This window comes from Camelus dromedarius, chromosome 12 (genome assembly GCF_036321535.1).
Source record: "Camelus dromedarius isolate mCamDro1 chromosome 12, mCamDro1.pat, whole genome shotgun sequence".
In the NCBI taxonomy this organism is placed as follows: domain Eukaryota; kingdom Metazoa; phylum Chordata; class Mammalia; order Artiodactyla; family Camelidae; genus Camelus; species Camelus dromedarius.
In genome coordinates this window covers 57409067-57425856 of record NC_087447.1, presented here as the reverse complement: position 1 = coordinate 57425856, position 16790 = coordinate 57409067, and the positions used below count along the sequence as shown (strand labels likewise).

The 16790-nt window shown below is 35.0% G+C and overlaps 1 protein-coding gene across 8 annotated transcripts in view; it reads left to right on the top strand.

Annotated features, from left to right (window-relative positions):
* DLG2 (discs large MAGUK scaffold protein 2) overlaps positions 1 to 16790 on the top strand; it is a 1729700-nt gene that overhangs the window by 346648 nt on the left and 1366262 nt on the right. For all 8 annotated transcript variants that reach the window (XM_031460460.2, XM_031460461.2, XM_031460455.2 and 5 more), the window contains one exon: positions 13788 to 13862. In XM_031460460.2, coding sequence (XP_031316320.1) covers positions 13788 to 13862 — 75 coding nt within the window. The remainder of the gene's footprint in view (positions 1 to 13787; positions 13863 to 16790) is intronic.

Here is a 16790-nt window from a genome sequence, read left to right as displayed (position 1 = left end):
GATCAACTCAATGAAGTAAAATTCTCCACAACTTGAAAATGAGGCCTATTCACACAACTAAGTAGTCTCATAGTGGGGATTCAAACCCAGGTCTTTGTAACTAATGTCCGTGCTCCTATCCACTGTCACTGTCTCCTGGTCGAGTCACTTCAAGGTTATTACTCAGTTAAAATGTACTTTTGATACTATATTTTGAATTTTGTTCCTTTGGAACCTAAACATCTAATTAAATAAAGATAATGCACCCACAGAAAGCTTAATTTAAAATTACTCAGAATTAGTTGTAGATTTGTAGTTTTTTGATCACATATCTGTAGCCTATAAAAGTAAACTTTTACAAATGAAAAAAAATTTTAGTGTATGAATCATGTCAGTCATCTGTTAATACATCTGTAGTAAACAGTCTTTCCTGCCAAACCTGATTACCAGGATGTTATTCACAACATTATTCTTTGTTGGCACTGTGAGTAAAAGCTACATGTTCTGTGAAGAGCTGTGAGTCTGAGAGAATTATCCTTTGTAAGACTTTCAGGTAAATCTTATTTTATAAGACAAATGTGGGTTTGCAAAGGATACAAGTACAAAACAAATAATAAACACATTTATTGTGCTCAGAATTTTAAAAAGCCACATAACTATCTTTATAAAGTACAGAAGAATTCATAACTTTCTTTTATTGTTTACCCATTATTTAATCCGAATATTTGTACATAAGATTTTCCTAAAGCCGATTACCCTGCCTGAGAGACCTGTCTCATTGCATGTATGTATGTTTCACCAAAGGCAATTTGGAAATGTGTATTGGACCAAGGTTCAGAAAATAGAGTTATAGACCCAGGTTTGCCATTTATTGTATTACTTTTAGTCAATTCAATTTACTCTCCCTGAGTTTTATTTTCTAAGTCTGAAATGGGTATAACAATACTGACTTGTAAGTACCTCCTTCACAGGGTTATTAAACAGACTCAAATGAGTTTATGTATTTGAAAAGTATAAAATACTGTATACATGGAAAGGATGACTAAATTATTGAAAGGGGACATCTTAGAGGAAACTGGGATCTTTTATTACCATTAGCATTAATGTGTGATGGAAAAAAATGATCACTGTACCCATATATGTGTTAGAACTAATTTTATGTTGCAGTGACCCAGGCAAATTGTCCTGACATGTCTGAGGTCCCTCAGAGAACTGAGTATTGGGCATTTGGACAGCAGTTGGCATCTACCACTGAATTTCGCTTCGAGTGGCTGCATAGCATAGTGTTTGAAAGCATAGCCTCTGGCGTCAGACAGATTCTTGCAGGAGTCCTAGCTCTGCCAGTTATTAGTTCTGTTATCTAGGCCAAATTACTTAATCAACTTAAACCTCAGTTTCTTTATTTGTAAAGTGAGATAATAGCACTTCAAAGGGCTGTTGTGAGGATTAAATACAATATTCATTGCTTCTGCAGATATTTACCAAGTACATACTATGTGCCAGGCAGTATTGTAAGCAGTAGAGATAAAACAGTGAATAGATCAGACAAGGTCCCTGCCCTCATAGAACTTACATTGTAGAGTGAAGAGACTGCCCATTAATAGGCACGCAGATAATAAACATAACTTCAGCTGGCAGTAACTGCTAATATTTAAAAAGCTGAGAAATGAAACATAGAAAGATGGATAAGTATAAAAAGACACAGGGGCTACTTTAGGTAGGGTGGAAGAGATGTCCTCTCTGGAAAATGCCCTGGGAACTTGAAAGGACCAGCTTTGTGAAGATCTTGGGGAAGAACATTCCAGACAGAAAGAACAGCTGGTACAAATAAACACACAGGGCTTAGTGTAGCGCTGTACATAATGTACCGTCGCTAAGTAGCTGTGAATGTTTCTGTTCTCTCCCTCATCTTCCTCTTTAATTTTCTCTTTTTTAGGGAACCTGACATTTAAAGATAAATTTCATAGTAGGATCATTAACTCAATTAGTCAGTTACCACCGTAGTGGAAAACTGCTGATGTGTTGTCATGGTGATTGGGATTTCCCCTGGCTTTAGCAAATGTTTTCCAGGTTTATAGGTATTGGTGTCACCAAATATTTTAACCTTTTCTTCTAATATGCATTCAAAATTAGTACTAGAAATGAAATTCTATGAAAATACTCATCCCGCAAATACCTCAATTCTAATATTCCTACACACATATTCATTTCTTTGTATCTAAATAATTCAGTTCTTAAACTAAACTTTCAGGAGACAACTAGTTTTGTAAAAAAAATAGTTTGACAGTAAATGAATAAATTCTTAGAATTTAGAATTCTATTTACCCATTAAGTAAACTTAAGTCAGAAGATCCAGGAAAACATCCATCCTCTGGAGCCCTCTGAGCATAAATCATTCTCCTCCTCTGTTCTCTGCTCATTGCATAGTTTACTCTCTCCCTTGTTATAGTTAGATAAATGGGAGTTTTTCTATCCTACTACAATGCCATTCCCCAGTTGTTATGGTTAGACAAATGGGAATTAATCTTGGTTTTTATTTTTCCCTAAATCCCTATCTTTCCCAATTCCCATTCATTCTTCTGACCTTTCCTATCCTCCCACCCCTATGTATTTTCCATGCTGTTAACTGGAACCTCCCTTAAAAAATATACATACACATATACGTGTGTATATATGTGTATATACACACACATATATATGTGTATACTTTGTATGTTGCAATTCTGGTTAACACCCCTCATGAGTCCCCTAATTCCCCATTGTTTAGAGTGTAGTGTGTTGCCCAGTTGCAGTGGTATCATTTCGGAGCTTGTTAGAAATGCAGAATCTTGAGCCTCATGCTAGAACCTGAATTTTAGCAAGATGCTGAGATGATTTGTATCCTTAGTTGTTTTTGCACACTATGATGTAAGAAACACTGGCCTGCAGAAATAAGTTTGCATAGTTTAACCTCACATATGTTGCCCTCTATTTTCTCGCCCTTGTCTAACTTTTTGTCTCAAATCCCATCACCCTTCATGCCTTAGCTTGAACTATAGTCAATTATATTTGGTTCCCCAAACAATCTGAATTCTATTCTCCTGTTTCTGTGTACCTGCTTTTCTTTATGGATAGAATGCCTTTCAATTCTCTAGCCTGATGCTTACTTAATAAGCTTCTTTTTTAACCTTTAAAATTCAGATAAGATATAGATTCCTCTGTAAATATCTTCCTTGATACTGCCCTACTGAACTAACCTAGCTACTCTCCGTGTCTTCAGAACAATGTATCTGTGTAATAACCATCATGTAGTTGTGCAATTACTTTTTACACATGCCTATCTCTTGCTAGAATATGAACTCTTTGAAGACGGTGGGGAAGTTCTTAGTCATATTTATCATCAGCTACCTAGTATGGTGCTGACAGGTATACCATAAATGCTGATTGATTCTTTCCTTTAACAGACATCTGGTAGTTATTGCATTATTGAATAGTGAACGAGTGAATGAAATCCTTCCTGCAAACTCACACACAACACACACTTAGGCATATAAACACGCATGACATGCACTTCACAAGAAATATTTGTAAAATATATCTTTGTATTCTGATGAGTAGACTATTCAGTTGACAGACAGGCAACTAGTGAACTTCTCTCTGAATGATTGCTGGGACTGAAATGATAGTTTAAATGTCATTTTAGTGTAAGAGAAATGGACTACAGGAGATGTAAGTGTTCACACACTCTAAGATCACATCTGTAGTAAACCACCTTATAACAATCATCATTTAAACTTCTAAAATTCAAGTATAAAAATTCTTACAAGTCAATAGCACATTTTTATTAAACAAAAGCTCTAACAACCAGATAAGTTTTTCAGTTTGATAAAGGAATGACAACTCGTGTCTGTTTAACTTCTCAGAGATTTTATACAGATTTATGTTTAACTTGGTTTTGGTGAAAATTATTTGAGTTTATAATATGTATATGTTTACCATAAATATATTCTAAAGGTATAGTAATTTTTTACTATATAGTAAATTTTTAATATAAAAATATTAAAATTTACTGAAAGTTAAAAATAGAAAATTTAAAAATGACTTTATTGTCCTAAATTATTAGGTCATGAAATAATTGAAGAGATAATAAAGGTTTTTCTTCTTTTTTTTTTTCCAAAGCAGGATGCATTATATTACACTCAGCTCACAGGACACAAACTTGTCTAGGAAGGGAATGGGAGTTCACAGCAATTTTGCCTCTTTTGAAAAATATATTGCTTTGCATTTTAGAGAACACAGTGTATCAGTACTATTGAATGGTTTTACCCCAAGTAACCTCCAAAAATAACTTACAAAACTATAATAATGATTAATGATTATTACTCAGAATTTGTCCAACGAACTACAAATAAAACTGGTACTATTGCAAAAGGAGCCCCGAGTAGGTGTTTTGCTATTATTCTGTGGTTAAGATCTGAGTTAAAATTTTTAGTTGCTTTCAAATATTTCCTTAAAATTATTCTGAGAACCTTAGACAAAAATGCCTCAGAATAATCAAATATACCACTTTCTCAAGTAGCAATATAGTCTACAATAGAGATTCTCCCTGAAGGCCACTTACACATAATTCTAAAAGAGAATATCCAGAAGTCAAATTTTAAGATACGAATCATACCAGTTATTATCCACATCAGCAGAAATTGTGCTGTTCCATAAAACGCTGTTCAAAAAGTGTTAATAAAAGAAAAACTTTCCTATGTTTCATGATTTTACAAAGAGGTATATAATTTACCATGCTGTATTTATGATATCCCACAATAAAATAAATTTCTTATTTTCAAATACGGTTCTAATTAGAAAATGTGAGGAGGAGTTCTAGGTAATTTACTGATAAAAAGCATTTGAAAATCATTTGCTAAAGACACCATAAATAAAAACATATTTTTAGCAAAAAGAAAAGAATTATTCCTCTCTGGTCTTTGTTATGACTCTCCTAGGATTTCAATCTACTGCTTTCTTGCTAGTCCTTTAAAATAAAACTGCCCTGAATTAATGCACATGCAATTTACTTAGCAGTCTGAAGTTCTATTTAAATCGAGGACAGGTTTAATTGCTACTTCTTCCTGGCTGACTGCTTGATGTTGGCTATAACACCTGATCTGCAGAAGCCTGCACATTCTTTCATTTAACATTTGTCCAAAAATATATATTCATTAAGTGTCAGGAAGACAAGGCACATACAGAAATAATATCCATCTACCCCCCAACCCTTTCTTTTTGTTAGGCTTTGCCAGAATTTTAAGTATCTGTGGAAAACCTATGGTAAGAGAACTGTATACCTTTAAATTGATGGCATTCTGTGTGTATTTTTCAGAAAACACTGTTCAATGTATATGCATTTTTTGAAACTTAAGAACATTTTAAGAACAAAATGATATGAATTGTATTTTAATAGGTTGTAATTATATCTTATCAAAAGCTCAACTTTTTAAATCCTTTATTCTTTGGAAATATGGTAATTGTCCCCTTTCCCATGTAGTTAATTATAAATTTCAGAAAGAATTAACTCAGCTAAAACTCTTCACTGTTTTTTCTTTGTCTCTATGGTAGCAGTGAAAATAGAAATGAATTGCTTTGATCTTATTTCTGAATGGCATTTCCTTCCTCAAAGATGGACTTTATTTGGTAGACCTGAAATTTTAGATATTTTTCATTAGCTGTTAATTCAAAAGAGGTATTTTTTTTTTTACAGATGAATTTAAAAATGTGTCAGGAAGAAAAATGTAGGTTGTTTTAAAAATCACAGCCTTTGTTTCCATAAGAGTTTGTAGTTTATGACATAATGGATAAGATCTGCCAGTGAAGAATATTCATTGACTGCAGTTGTAGATAATGTCCAAAGTTTCTTTCTTGCAAGGGGAAAAGTACAATTGTAGTTCATTCCTCTTGTCTCATCTTGTTATGTCAGTAGGATTCAGTGACAGCATGCAAATATCAGTGGCATTTAAAGTATTTTACAAGACTTTGTTTTTTAATCTTGTATTTAGAGGCTTAAATTACTCTGTTGTATCTAACTCTGCATAGGAATAATTCAATTTTAGAGATTTCTAGAGCTTCATGGGATATTGGGACATGCTCCCACAAAATACTAAAAAACCGTAATATGTTCCTTAGAAATATTTACAGACCAGTTATTTCAAGTATGTGATCCCAGATTGCAGAGTCAATTCTCGCTCCCAAATTTAGTCATCCTAAAACTGTTGCAGTATTTCAGATGTTCTTTCCAACTTATATTTAAAACTTAGATTTAAATTTCCTGGTCTTTGCTAAGTACTTTCTTGTTCTTTTTCTCATTTAATTTTCATGGTGAACATATGAGATAAATATTATTATTTTATAGTCAGAGGTGAGAAGATAGGCTTAGAGAAGCTAAGTAGGATAGGAGAAAAAAAATCCCTGATTAGTAAGATAAATATTAATATTTATATAAGTATACTCATTACTGTTAGAACATATACTGGACCCTGGGCTAAACGTATTACATTATTATCTTATTTAATCCTTATAATAATCCTTTACACTTGTTATTATTCTCTCCACTTTATGGAAGAGAAAACTGAAACCCACAGAGACTAAGAAACTTACCTAAGGTCACAGATCCAGAAAGTGAAAAATCTGGCATTCTAACCCAGGTCCAGTGAATTCCTCATGGCATTAAACATTTTCCTCCACTACCTTTCAGGGTTAATGCAATGATAGAATGAGCTTTACAACTCCTATCAAGTGCCTGGCATCTAATAGATGCTCAATAAATATTATTTTGTTATACATCCAGGAAATGCCTTCTTCCAGGGGCCCTCCCTCCATTGATACTATAAAATGTCAAGTTACAACAGTGGCTCTCATGTATAGTGAATATTTAAATGTGGCCAGCTATGAGCATTCAGAGCTTATGTCACTCATCATAGTTAATTAATCTAGGTAGCCAGAAGGGTAGAATATTACTTTAACATGGAGTGTTTAATCCTCTTATGTACTGGTTAGCCACAGATTTCACCTCTGCTAACCTGGGTAAATGCCTTCCTGGACTCACAAGAGATTTTGGGCAGCATGTGCACAACTCAGCATTACCATCCCTGTCCACTAAAAAGCCCTCATTCGCAGTATCCTGTGGAGAATGGGTCAGCCGCGTTTTCCTCATTTACAGAGGAGCCAAATGCATGACTCTCCAGCACGGAGTAAATCTTAGTGAGGATTTCTTCAGAAACAAATTAGGCCAACTTATTTTAAACATCTTTGAAATCTGATAAAATGAAAGGAAGCAAATAGAACGATAAGCCCAGGAAGGGATAAAGTTGTATATTGAGGAATTATGAGGAATTATGCCCAAAATTGAATGAGAAAGGTTAACACTGACCATGAGTATGTTTTTCAGCTGTAATTGATACACTGAGCAAGCAGGATATAATAATAGAAGCTGCCTTATTTGGAGCTCCCCATGGTTTGTTTAAAATTTCTTAATAATCCCTATGCTGCTCACTAGATGAAAATTTGGATGCTCTTATAACTTTCCATGAATTTCCAGTCACTTGCAAGGAATTAAACATCCTACAATCACTTAAAATCATAAATATAGTCTCAATTAAGTAATTAAAATTGCCCAGTCCTAAATATTAATCAAAATTCTTAACACTTTTCTGGATTAATAACTCTTTTTTCCTACCGTGGGATCTTCAGATAGGACATCAGCTTTGGGGGAACACTTTGAGAATAGGCTTCTCTTTTCTTCTTTCTCATTTTGCTGGTTGGTTATTGATCCCTCCAGGTGTGGAGTATAAGAAGGAAATTTAAAAAGGAGAACAGAAAGTTCTTATTAGACTGAAATTGTCATAATTTTTCTTTCTGAGACTGACACATAATGATAATAACAAAAACAAAGAAAATAGTTGACTCTTATATAGTGCTGATTATGTATAGAAATGGTTCTAAGCACTTGTATTAATTCCTTTAATCTTCATAATTGAGGCAAAGAGAGGTTAAACAACTCTCCCAGGGTCACCTAGCTGGTAAATGCTGGATCTGGGATTTTAACCCAGGCAGTCTGGCTTCAGACTCTTTCTATTGTGGGCACTATTGTGGGTCTTACAGAATTTCTCTTTCTGGGCCTTTCTGACTAAGTCTCCTATAGTGTGGACGATGCATTCTTTAGCTCCAGGTTTTGTAGCAGTCCACTCCACACGGAGGGTTGTCTTGGTAGGCATCACAATAACTCCAGGATGGCTCTCTTGCCCTGACAAAGCTAAAAATTTTGGTTTGGAAGTCACCTCTCCTAAGGCAATAATTTGCCATGTTATCTCACTTGTTAAACTTTTCAGGTGGGAGTCAGGTCCCAGTATACTGGCCTTTCAAATCCAAGGAAGTTATATCAAGCTCTAGGTATATGCCCACTGAAGCCTCTCTCACTAATCTTAGGTGAAAAGTGAGACTTCTCTCAGCCCCTCTCCAAAAACATCTCTTCTCTTTGTAACTCTCCAACCAGCTAACCCTTATATACTCTCATTATAGATAAGGGTTTAGAGACCTGAAAGTGGTTCTTGGTAATGTCCTTTGAAAATTATAGCTCCTCCTTTGGAAGCTCATTGTTATCATATCTTGATGTCTTAGACAGGGCTTCCAATGTATCATCTTGTACATACATTTCTAACTATATTGTATTTTTGTACCTGGCAAAATTTGACTTTCTCCTTTTCTTTAACAACTTAATCTGTAATTACACATCTTTATGGCAAATTAACTGCACAAAAACCTTTATTTCCTAAGTAAAATTATTTATATACATATGTGTATACACAAAAATTATGTATGTGTGTATATATACACATACATACATATATGCATGTATGTTTCTATACACATATGTCTATGTATAGACACAATATATATGTATATCTCTATATATGAATATATGAATATCTATATATATTTGGAGGCATCCTGGGAGTTCAAGTTTTTTGAAAACTACCTTAACTTTTGATGTACTAAAGTATGTATTTAACTAGAAGTCAGAAAATGTGTTTTCTAATTATTTTAATAAGAATTAACTCATAAATATCACCTTAATATTTATAATTAATACTTTAAATATAATTACCTATTACATTTATAAATTACTTTATATCTCACAGTGTATTTGCAAATACATGATTACATGCTATTTTAGTTCCACCCTGCCATTTAGTTTTACCCCTTGGACATCATGTTTTAATTTCTGTTTCTTCATCTAATACCCGAGTTTCAAAAAAGATGAGAAAGACACCTGAAGTGCTTTCCCAGAGACTAAACTCAGGAGAGCCTCTTCTGTTTTTTATGGAATCAGTTCTGGATCCCTTCATGTTCACTCCCTGGCAGGACCCAGTTTGTCCCACATCCTGCTGTCCTTGCCCTGTTAAACAGAGCTACAAGAGGGCAAAGGCCAAAGTCCCCTTTCTGTGTAACACGGAATCATTCTTTCCTCTCATTCCTAGGTTTCTGTGGCCCCAAACTGAGGGGTTTCCTTACAAAGGCCAAGAATACTTTGATTCAGCACTATCAGATGGTGCATGGTGCACCTTTAGCTGGAAGGCCCTCTACGCTTTCCCCTCCTAAAAACTTTACTGGAAAACGGAAGTGTCTCATCTATAAAGCCTTCCTGATTTACCCAGTCAGAGTTCAACATTTTTGCCTTTGGCTTCAATTTCACTGCATAATTTTTCACAACCCTAGTTTATTCCTCACTCCTGCCCCCAAAATGGGTGAGATGAATCTTTTTCATCTGCTATGTCACATTTTATTTATACCATATAATTAATATTGCTTTATCAGTATATGTTTATTAGTTTCTTTTTTCTTGGACTGAGAACTTCTTTAGGCAGAGACTGAATCTTGATACATCCTCTTCCTAATATAATGGCTGGAGCATACTCATTTCTCAATGAATATTTGTTGAGCAATGAATGAGTGGTCCTAGTATTTAACCCTGTTTTAAATGTAACATGTTGCATTGTATCTCTTAAAAGGTTGGGAGCTCTCTGAGAGAAAGGATTTCAGGCTTAATATTTCTAAGTTTTATGTCTCTATATATACCTAGCATGGTGCCTTCCATGTAATACATGTTTGATAAATGAATGGCTGGATAAATGAATGAATATGTGTATACTAGTATCATGTGACACTTCTCAACCCAGAACAGACTTCTATATTTATGAGAATCATTTTACTGTGAACAGAACAACAAAACTTTTTAGTTCTTCCTCTTCTTTCGAAAAAACATACTATTTTGAATGAAGCATTTAGATTGCAATTTTATTTGCAGGAGTCAGTAACCACCCTGCCATATACAAATTTGTTTTGAGGATTAAATGGCTAAAATATTGATACAGGCACTTGGTTGACTCCAAAGCACTCTAAAATAAAAATAAATATAAATGCCTGATACACAAAAAATTTCTGCTCTTTCTAGAGGATGGGGTGGATTGAGTAGGGAATCCTCAGAGTTTTCTTGTCAAGTGTTTGTCACTATTCAAATTCTTTGTAGCTACATATTTACATAATCAATCTGAGGTGTAATTGTCCAGCATATTTGGCTCATTTGCTCAGGATATTCTGGAATGAAAAATGTCAAGATGTTAAAGTCAGAAAAAGACAACCGAGGAAGATGAGAGACTTGGAGACATCAACCTGTTTAAACAGCACTGTATTTTAAAAAGGCCAAAACTTGCTGATAGTTTTGTCTCTTAAGAGAACATGTTTTTCAGAGTTAGCATTTCAGATTCCTGAATCCTGTTCAAGTCACATGTCAGCAATCTAGAGGTATCCAGTGTAGATGGATGGGAGAGAGAAGGGGAAGTGAGTGAAATGTCTGTCTTTAGAGTGATTTGTCACCAACTTCTATCTTAAATTTTGCTTGGAGAGATAGGCTGGCCCTTAAGGTAATTCTAATATTCCATCTTGATTTTTGTCCTAAGAATTAACTTAAAGATAGTCTAGGGAGTATCCTTTCCCCTACTATTCATGTTGCTGTTCTTCTAAAGGCCAAGGATCTGCCAAGTAGGCAGTAACTCCAAACTCTGTCATAGTGCCCACATTAAATGTTACAGAGAAAATATACTGAAGAAGGAGATGAAAAACTCTAGGAAAAAGACAATTTTTAACCCTTCTACTTCACCTGCCATGGCAATTCCCTTGTCCCATGTTAGATCTTTTCTTCTTTAGAAGTAGAGTGAAGGGGTAGGTAAAACCTGAGGTTGAGGTTTTCAATAACCACACTTGGATGGAAAGCTCTTGTGAGGTCAACTGGTCCAGCAATTCTTAACCTTTATCATCATGCAAACCCACAGAGAAATAACCATATTCTTACCATAACAGTAGATTGGGATGATAGGGACTCTCAATTGGAGGGTGTGCCCCTTTGGAGGAGGAAGTATATTAAATTCTTGGGAGGAATATGGGTGGGTCAAATAAAACCCTCTCATTTTATAGATGAGAAGACTGAGGTTTAATGTGTTAAAGTAACTTTCCCAAGTCCCACAGATAGATTAATGGGGGCACTACTGAAATCCAAGGTCCTAGATTCTATTTCAGTCATTTTTTTCTGGTCACATACTATGGATTACAAAATTATATATGTTTTTGTGGCATCTGTCTTCAGTAGGCCTTTTTATGTGTCTGTCTCTATGAAATCATTTTGTTAATCTTCTTAATGAAAACACGAATGGGAAGGCCTTAGGGTCCAAAACTCAGGTAATAGTGGGACAAAAGAGTTGATTTCCATACTTTTTTACTCCATACTGTATATCCATAGATGTTCAAACACTCCTTATTTATGCCCCCGTCACATTTTATGAGTACTTACACTCCTCTACCAAAGCACAGCTCACTTATTTATTGAATTTTGCCTCTTTACTATATGCTCCATAAAGATATATGCTATCTAGATATAAAACAACCTTATTATTACTACTACTACTAACAAAAACAATTGTGAATTATTACAAAGGACAGATTCCTCACCATTACATTGTTTGGTATGACTTTTCATAATTAGAAATAATAATAACTAGCGTTTTAGTAATGCTTTCAAATTTCAAAAGGCTTAGCTTCACGTGTAGATAAATTATATTTATTTATCTGGCTTAAGCTATCAGAAAGGGAAAATAAATTGTCCTTTTATTTTGTGTATTTTTTCATAACATCCTTGCCAATTGTGATAGTTACCTGTAGCAAATATTTATCTATCATCTGAAAACAGTCTCGTGAACTAGGTAGGATACTAACACTGTTTTACAGATGTGACTACCAAGACTCAAAAGCACGTCCTGGCAGCAAGCACATCCGTAAGCTTTGCTTGAAATTGTGGTCATATGACACCAGTCCAGTGCATCTTATATACCCTGTTGGTACTGTATGTTATATTCTGATTTAAACAAGAAAACTGAGCATGGGGATTGATGATCTAAGTGTATTTTTATGGCAACTTTATCAATAATCACTCAAACAGCACTTCAGAGTTTAGTGATGCCTTAAAAATAGATCACCTAAATAAAGGTTGCTCAAATAAGCTTACAAATCATAAAAAAGAATTCTTAACACAGTACTGAATTCAATACTTAATTCCAGTTAAGTCAAACATGTTAGGATCATTGATAAGATGAAATCATATTAGTTGATGACATGTCTTAAGCCCCATTAAACAGAAAATGAGAAATACCAGCTTCTCATAGAAGAGGCGTGCATGGACAGCAGTCAGCCAAATTCTTGCTGCAATCCCAGTTATGCTGCCTTCTTGTAGGGTAATTTAAAGGTGAATTGCTTACCCTCAGTGAGCCTCAGTTTTCTCTCCTGTGCAGTGGGCATAGCAATACTTTTATTGACATTTGTTGTAGCCATTAGTGATAATACAATGAGACCAGAATGAATGCTAGCATATTTATAGTAGCTTAAAAAATCACAGCTGTGGTTTACATGATTATTATTAACATTATTATTAGTATTTCTGTGTTATAATTGAGTGTACAATAAAATAAATAAAAGATAAAAGACGCTTTATTAGAATCACCTCCTCACCTTTTAGCACTAATCAGCACTCGTTATTACAGGGATGAAGCTGTATTGTTGGTTAAAGGAAAACATTTCATTCTCTCTAAAAGGCCAATTAGAAGTGAATTTATAGGAGTTACAACAAAAGATTAGGTTAGCCTGAGATACATTTCTTATGTGAAAAGAAGTGCTTGGCAAATGGTTTAGAATGTCAAATCTCTGTGCTCCTTGTTTCATTTCTTTGCACCTCAGTTTTTGATGTGACAAGAAAAGCCTTTGAAAATATATCCTGTACAGTTTTACATTCTGGGATTCCATGAAATGCCCTGGAGAGAATCATCACCACTAGCTCATAATCTGGAAGGAAAGACAAATAAACAGGTCCTTCCATACCATGACACAAGGGATCTCACAGGGGTATGGCATGTATCAGTGTTGTCTGGGAGCCTGGAGGAGAGACCTGCCTCTGGGGTAGGAGGCTTTTCAGATGGTTCCTGTTGGCACCTGAAGGGCCAGCTGCTGAGGAAGCCTGTTGCCAAAACCTATTAGAGTAATACAAAAAGCAAAGAATACTTTCCTGTGCTTTGATAAGAGTAGAAATTACATAACCGAACTTATTTCAGCACTGAAAAGTCATTCTCAAAGCTCTTCCTATACTTGTAAATATGGTAATAAACATATTGATGATAAACAAGTCAACCAGTGTATGCTGCACATAATTTATAGAACATAATATTGTTTTTACTTATTTGCAGCAAAACCAAGGTAAATGCCCAGCCCAGAATTGTTCAGTGGAAGCCCCTGCTTGGATGCCTGTCCACCACTGTACTGTAAGTTTGATTATTTGATTATTCTAAGATTGGCCAGATTAAAGGAGAATTATTTTTATATTTTGGAACAATATAATATGTTTGGAACAACCTTAGTGGAATGGGCTAGAATACTCTCTTGAATTCTAGAGTACAACAAAACTTTTGAAAAGAGAAAGAATATCTTCTCAGAAAGTTCTGCATTATAAGAAATATCTGATTAGGGATTTCATGTATTTCTTTTTTGGAGTCAGGATAACTTGTGAAGGATTTGTCTAAATGTGTTATGGTTTAGAATTAAACGGTCTTTAAAATGAGTATTTTTTCACATATATTTTTCTCAATAGCTGCATATTCAGCAATGCTTGATTTTAGATGCCTTAGAGAAGGATTCTTTCTCTTCTGCCATTGTTGTGTTGACTGTTTAATAGTGATGAGTACACAGATTTGCAATTTTCAAGTCTTTCTGGTATAATTATAGCCTCTGCATTTGTATGAAATCTTCCATCAGAGAATTTTCAAGTGCCTTAGAAACAAACAGGTACTATGTCATTATTCCTGTGTTGCAAATAGGAGACTTAAATGCAAAGGGAGTAAGAATGATGCATCAATTGTAAAACTGGGAATAGAATATAGACACGCTGACTGTCCTTTCATGAACTCATTCCACTATGCTGTGCTCTGAAATAAGTGAAGAAAGTGGCTGATTTGTATGATACATACATTGCCTGATGGAAATGAGGAAATGGCAATGGTTCGTCTGGGAACTGTGTGTGCTGTGACAGTTTGCATGTCATGAAATAATTTGTGTGTGATGGGGACAAGAAGTTCAGAAGTTACTTTTGGAGCATTCCCCTCATTTAACTCACCTTGCAGGCAGCATAAAATGATACGTGGAGCTCTCTGAACATTGTTGTTGTGGTACAAGCTTCTGAAAGGTGCAGCTGGACTATCATAGTATGACTTATTGACAGTGTTATAAGGCAGTAGGCCTAGGGGAGCCTACTTTGAATACAGGTTGTGTGAGAGAATGAAGCCTTTTTATTTGTCTTTTATCTACATGTGGAAGGATGCAAAGGTAGGATCACCTTTAATGAAGGAGAGATGATGATGCTAAATTTTGGAGGCATTCCTGCAGTGCGGAGGCAGCCTAGATTTGCTGGAGATTTGGAGAATAAAAAAAGTCACATTTTTGTAAGCAGACGGTCAGAGGGGAGTGCATGCTTAGGGACTCTGCTGATACCAGAGAAAAGACGAGTTTTAATAATTCTGTTTCTTCATCAGTCACTCCTGTTATTGTATGCCTCATGACATTATCTCACAATTTCTGATTTATGTGTCTATTTCTCCAAGAAGACCACGTGCTCTTCAGGGCCCTAGTATACCTACACCTCGGTAAATCTCTGGTACATGGTAGGAACACTGTAAGAGTAGATTTAATAAGTGAATCTTCAATCTGTAGATTTCCTCTTTATGGTAAGTTTTAGTACATTATTTTACAACTCTCACATTTCTTGCTGAAGAGGAATGAATGTATTTTTACTTTCTTAGGTGGGTGGTTTCCATTTCTCACCTTCAAGTCTCCTTTTATACATTTTCCTTCACAGAGTACCATTGAATATATGTTTTGAGAAATTTTGTTTTCAAACGAGATAAAATTTAGTATTTTGATTCAACTATATCAGGTACTATGCCAATTGTCAGAGATTTAAAGATAAATAAGATAGTGGTCCCATTTTATCAAATACATCCATGTGTAACACCAGTAAGAATTCTGATTAGTAGCTGATCCTCCAATACACTGATAACTTCAGCCCAAAATAAAAGAAATTTGATATTTTAGTTACTTTGTGCAGTTTTATTGCAAGTAAATCCATTATTAGAATTCTGTCTCTTGGATTACTAAAAATTACTAAAAACGGTTCATCTTTCATTATTACCTTGGAGTTGGACCACTTAGAATCTGGGAATCCCAGATTAGGTCTTCCTGTTGTAGGATGTTAGGGACCAAATAGATGACTATGTTTAAGACCCTTCCTGAAGATCACAAGTTGGAAATGCCAACATTAAAGTCTGATTCTCAGTTCTATGGTCAAGTGAGAGCATCAGAAAGATATTTCTTCCTGTTTCTGCCATGGAATTGGGAGCTGCTGGTTATATAGATTGCCTTTGCCTTTTACTGAAAAGTAATACATCTCCCAATGGGGCAGATGCACTTTCTGGAGAGTTGCACAACCCATGATTCTGTTTTCTCTATCAGTAACCCTCATCTACAAAGGTAGGCTCCCAGGGACCATGTATTGATGAGTCTGTGAGTCTGTCCCTGGCCATGACTGACTGATCCAGAGGTAAATATCTGATCCCAGGTGGGCCAGTTGGAGTCTCTTTGCTGGGAATTTGAAATTTGTGCCAGAGAGGTACCGAACTGGTATCATCATTCAATCATATAAATAAAGGACAATAGTTTGGAAATAAGTTACTCTTTTCCTTACAGTATCTAGATTTTGTTTTGTTTTATTTTGTTTCTTTGGGGTGGGGGTATTATTTTATTTATTTGCAGCCAAAAAGAAAAGACCCCCCGCCCCCCCTTAACCTATATCCCCAGTTAGCAGCATTTATGGAGCTCTCCTTGGAGCTGGTGTGATGAGTAGTAGTCTCAGACAGAAAGAAGCACTCCAAACACTGGGATTTTGATATTTTACAGTGGTCTATTCATTCCAAATATCTGGTTATATACTTGGGTACATAAAAATGAGGAAAGAATAATTTGGTAATGACTTAATTCACATTATACAATGAGAAATATGGATGGGTTAACTGTAGTTAGCAAAAGCATATTTATGAAATAAAAACTACATATCATATGTAAAGTACTTCTGGTATTTCCATTTTCTCATCTCTCAGGCAATAGAGAAAATCTTAGCATCCTGTGTTTAAGAGAATGTCTTG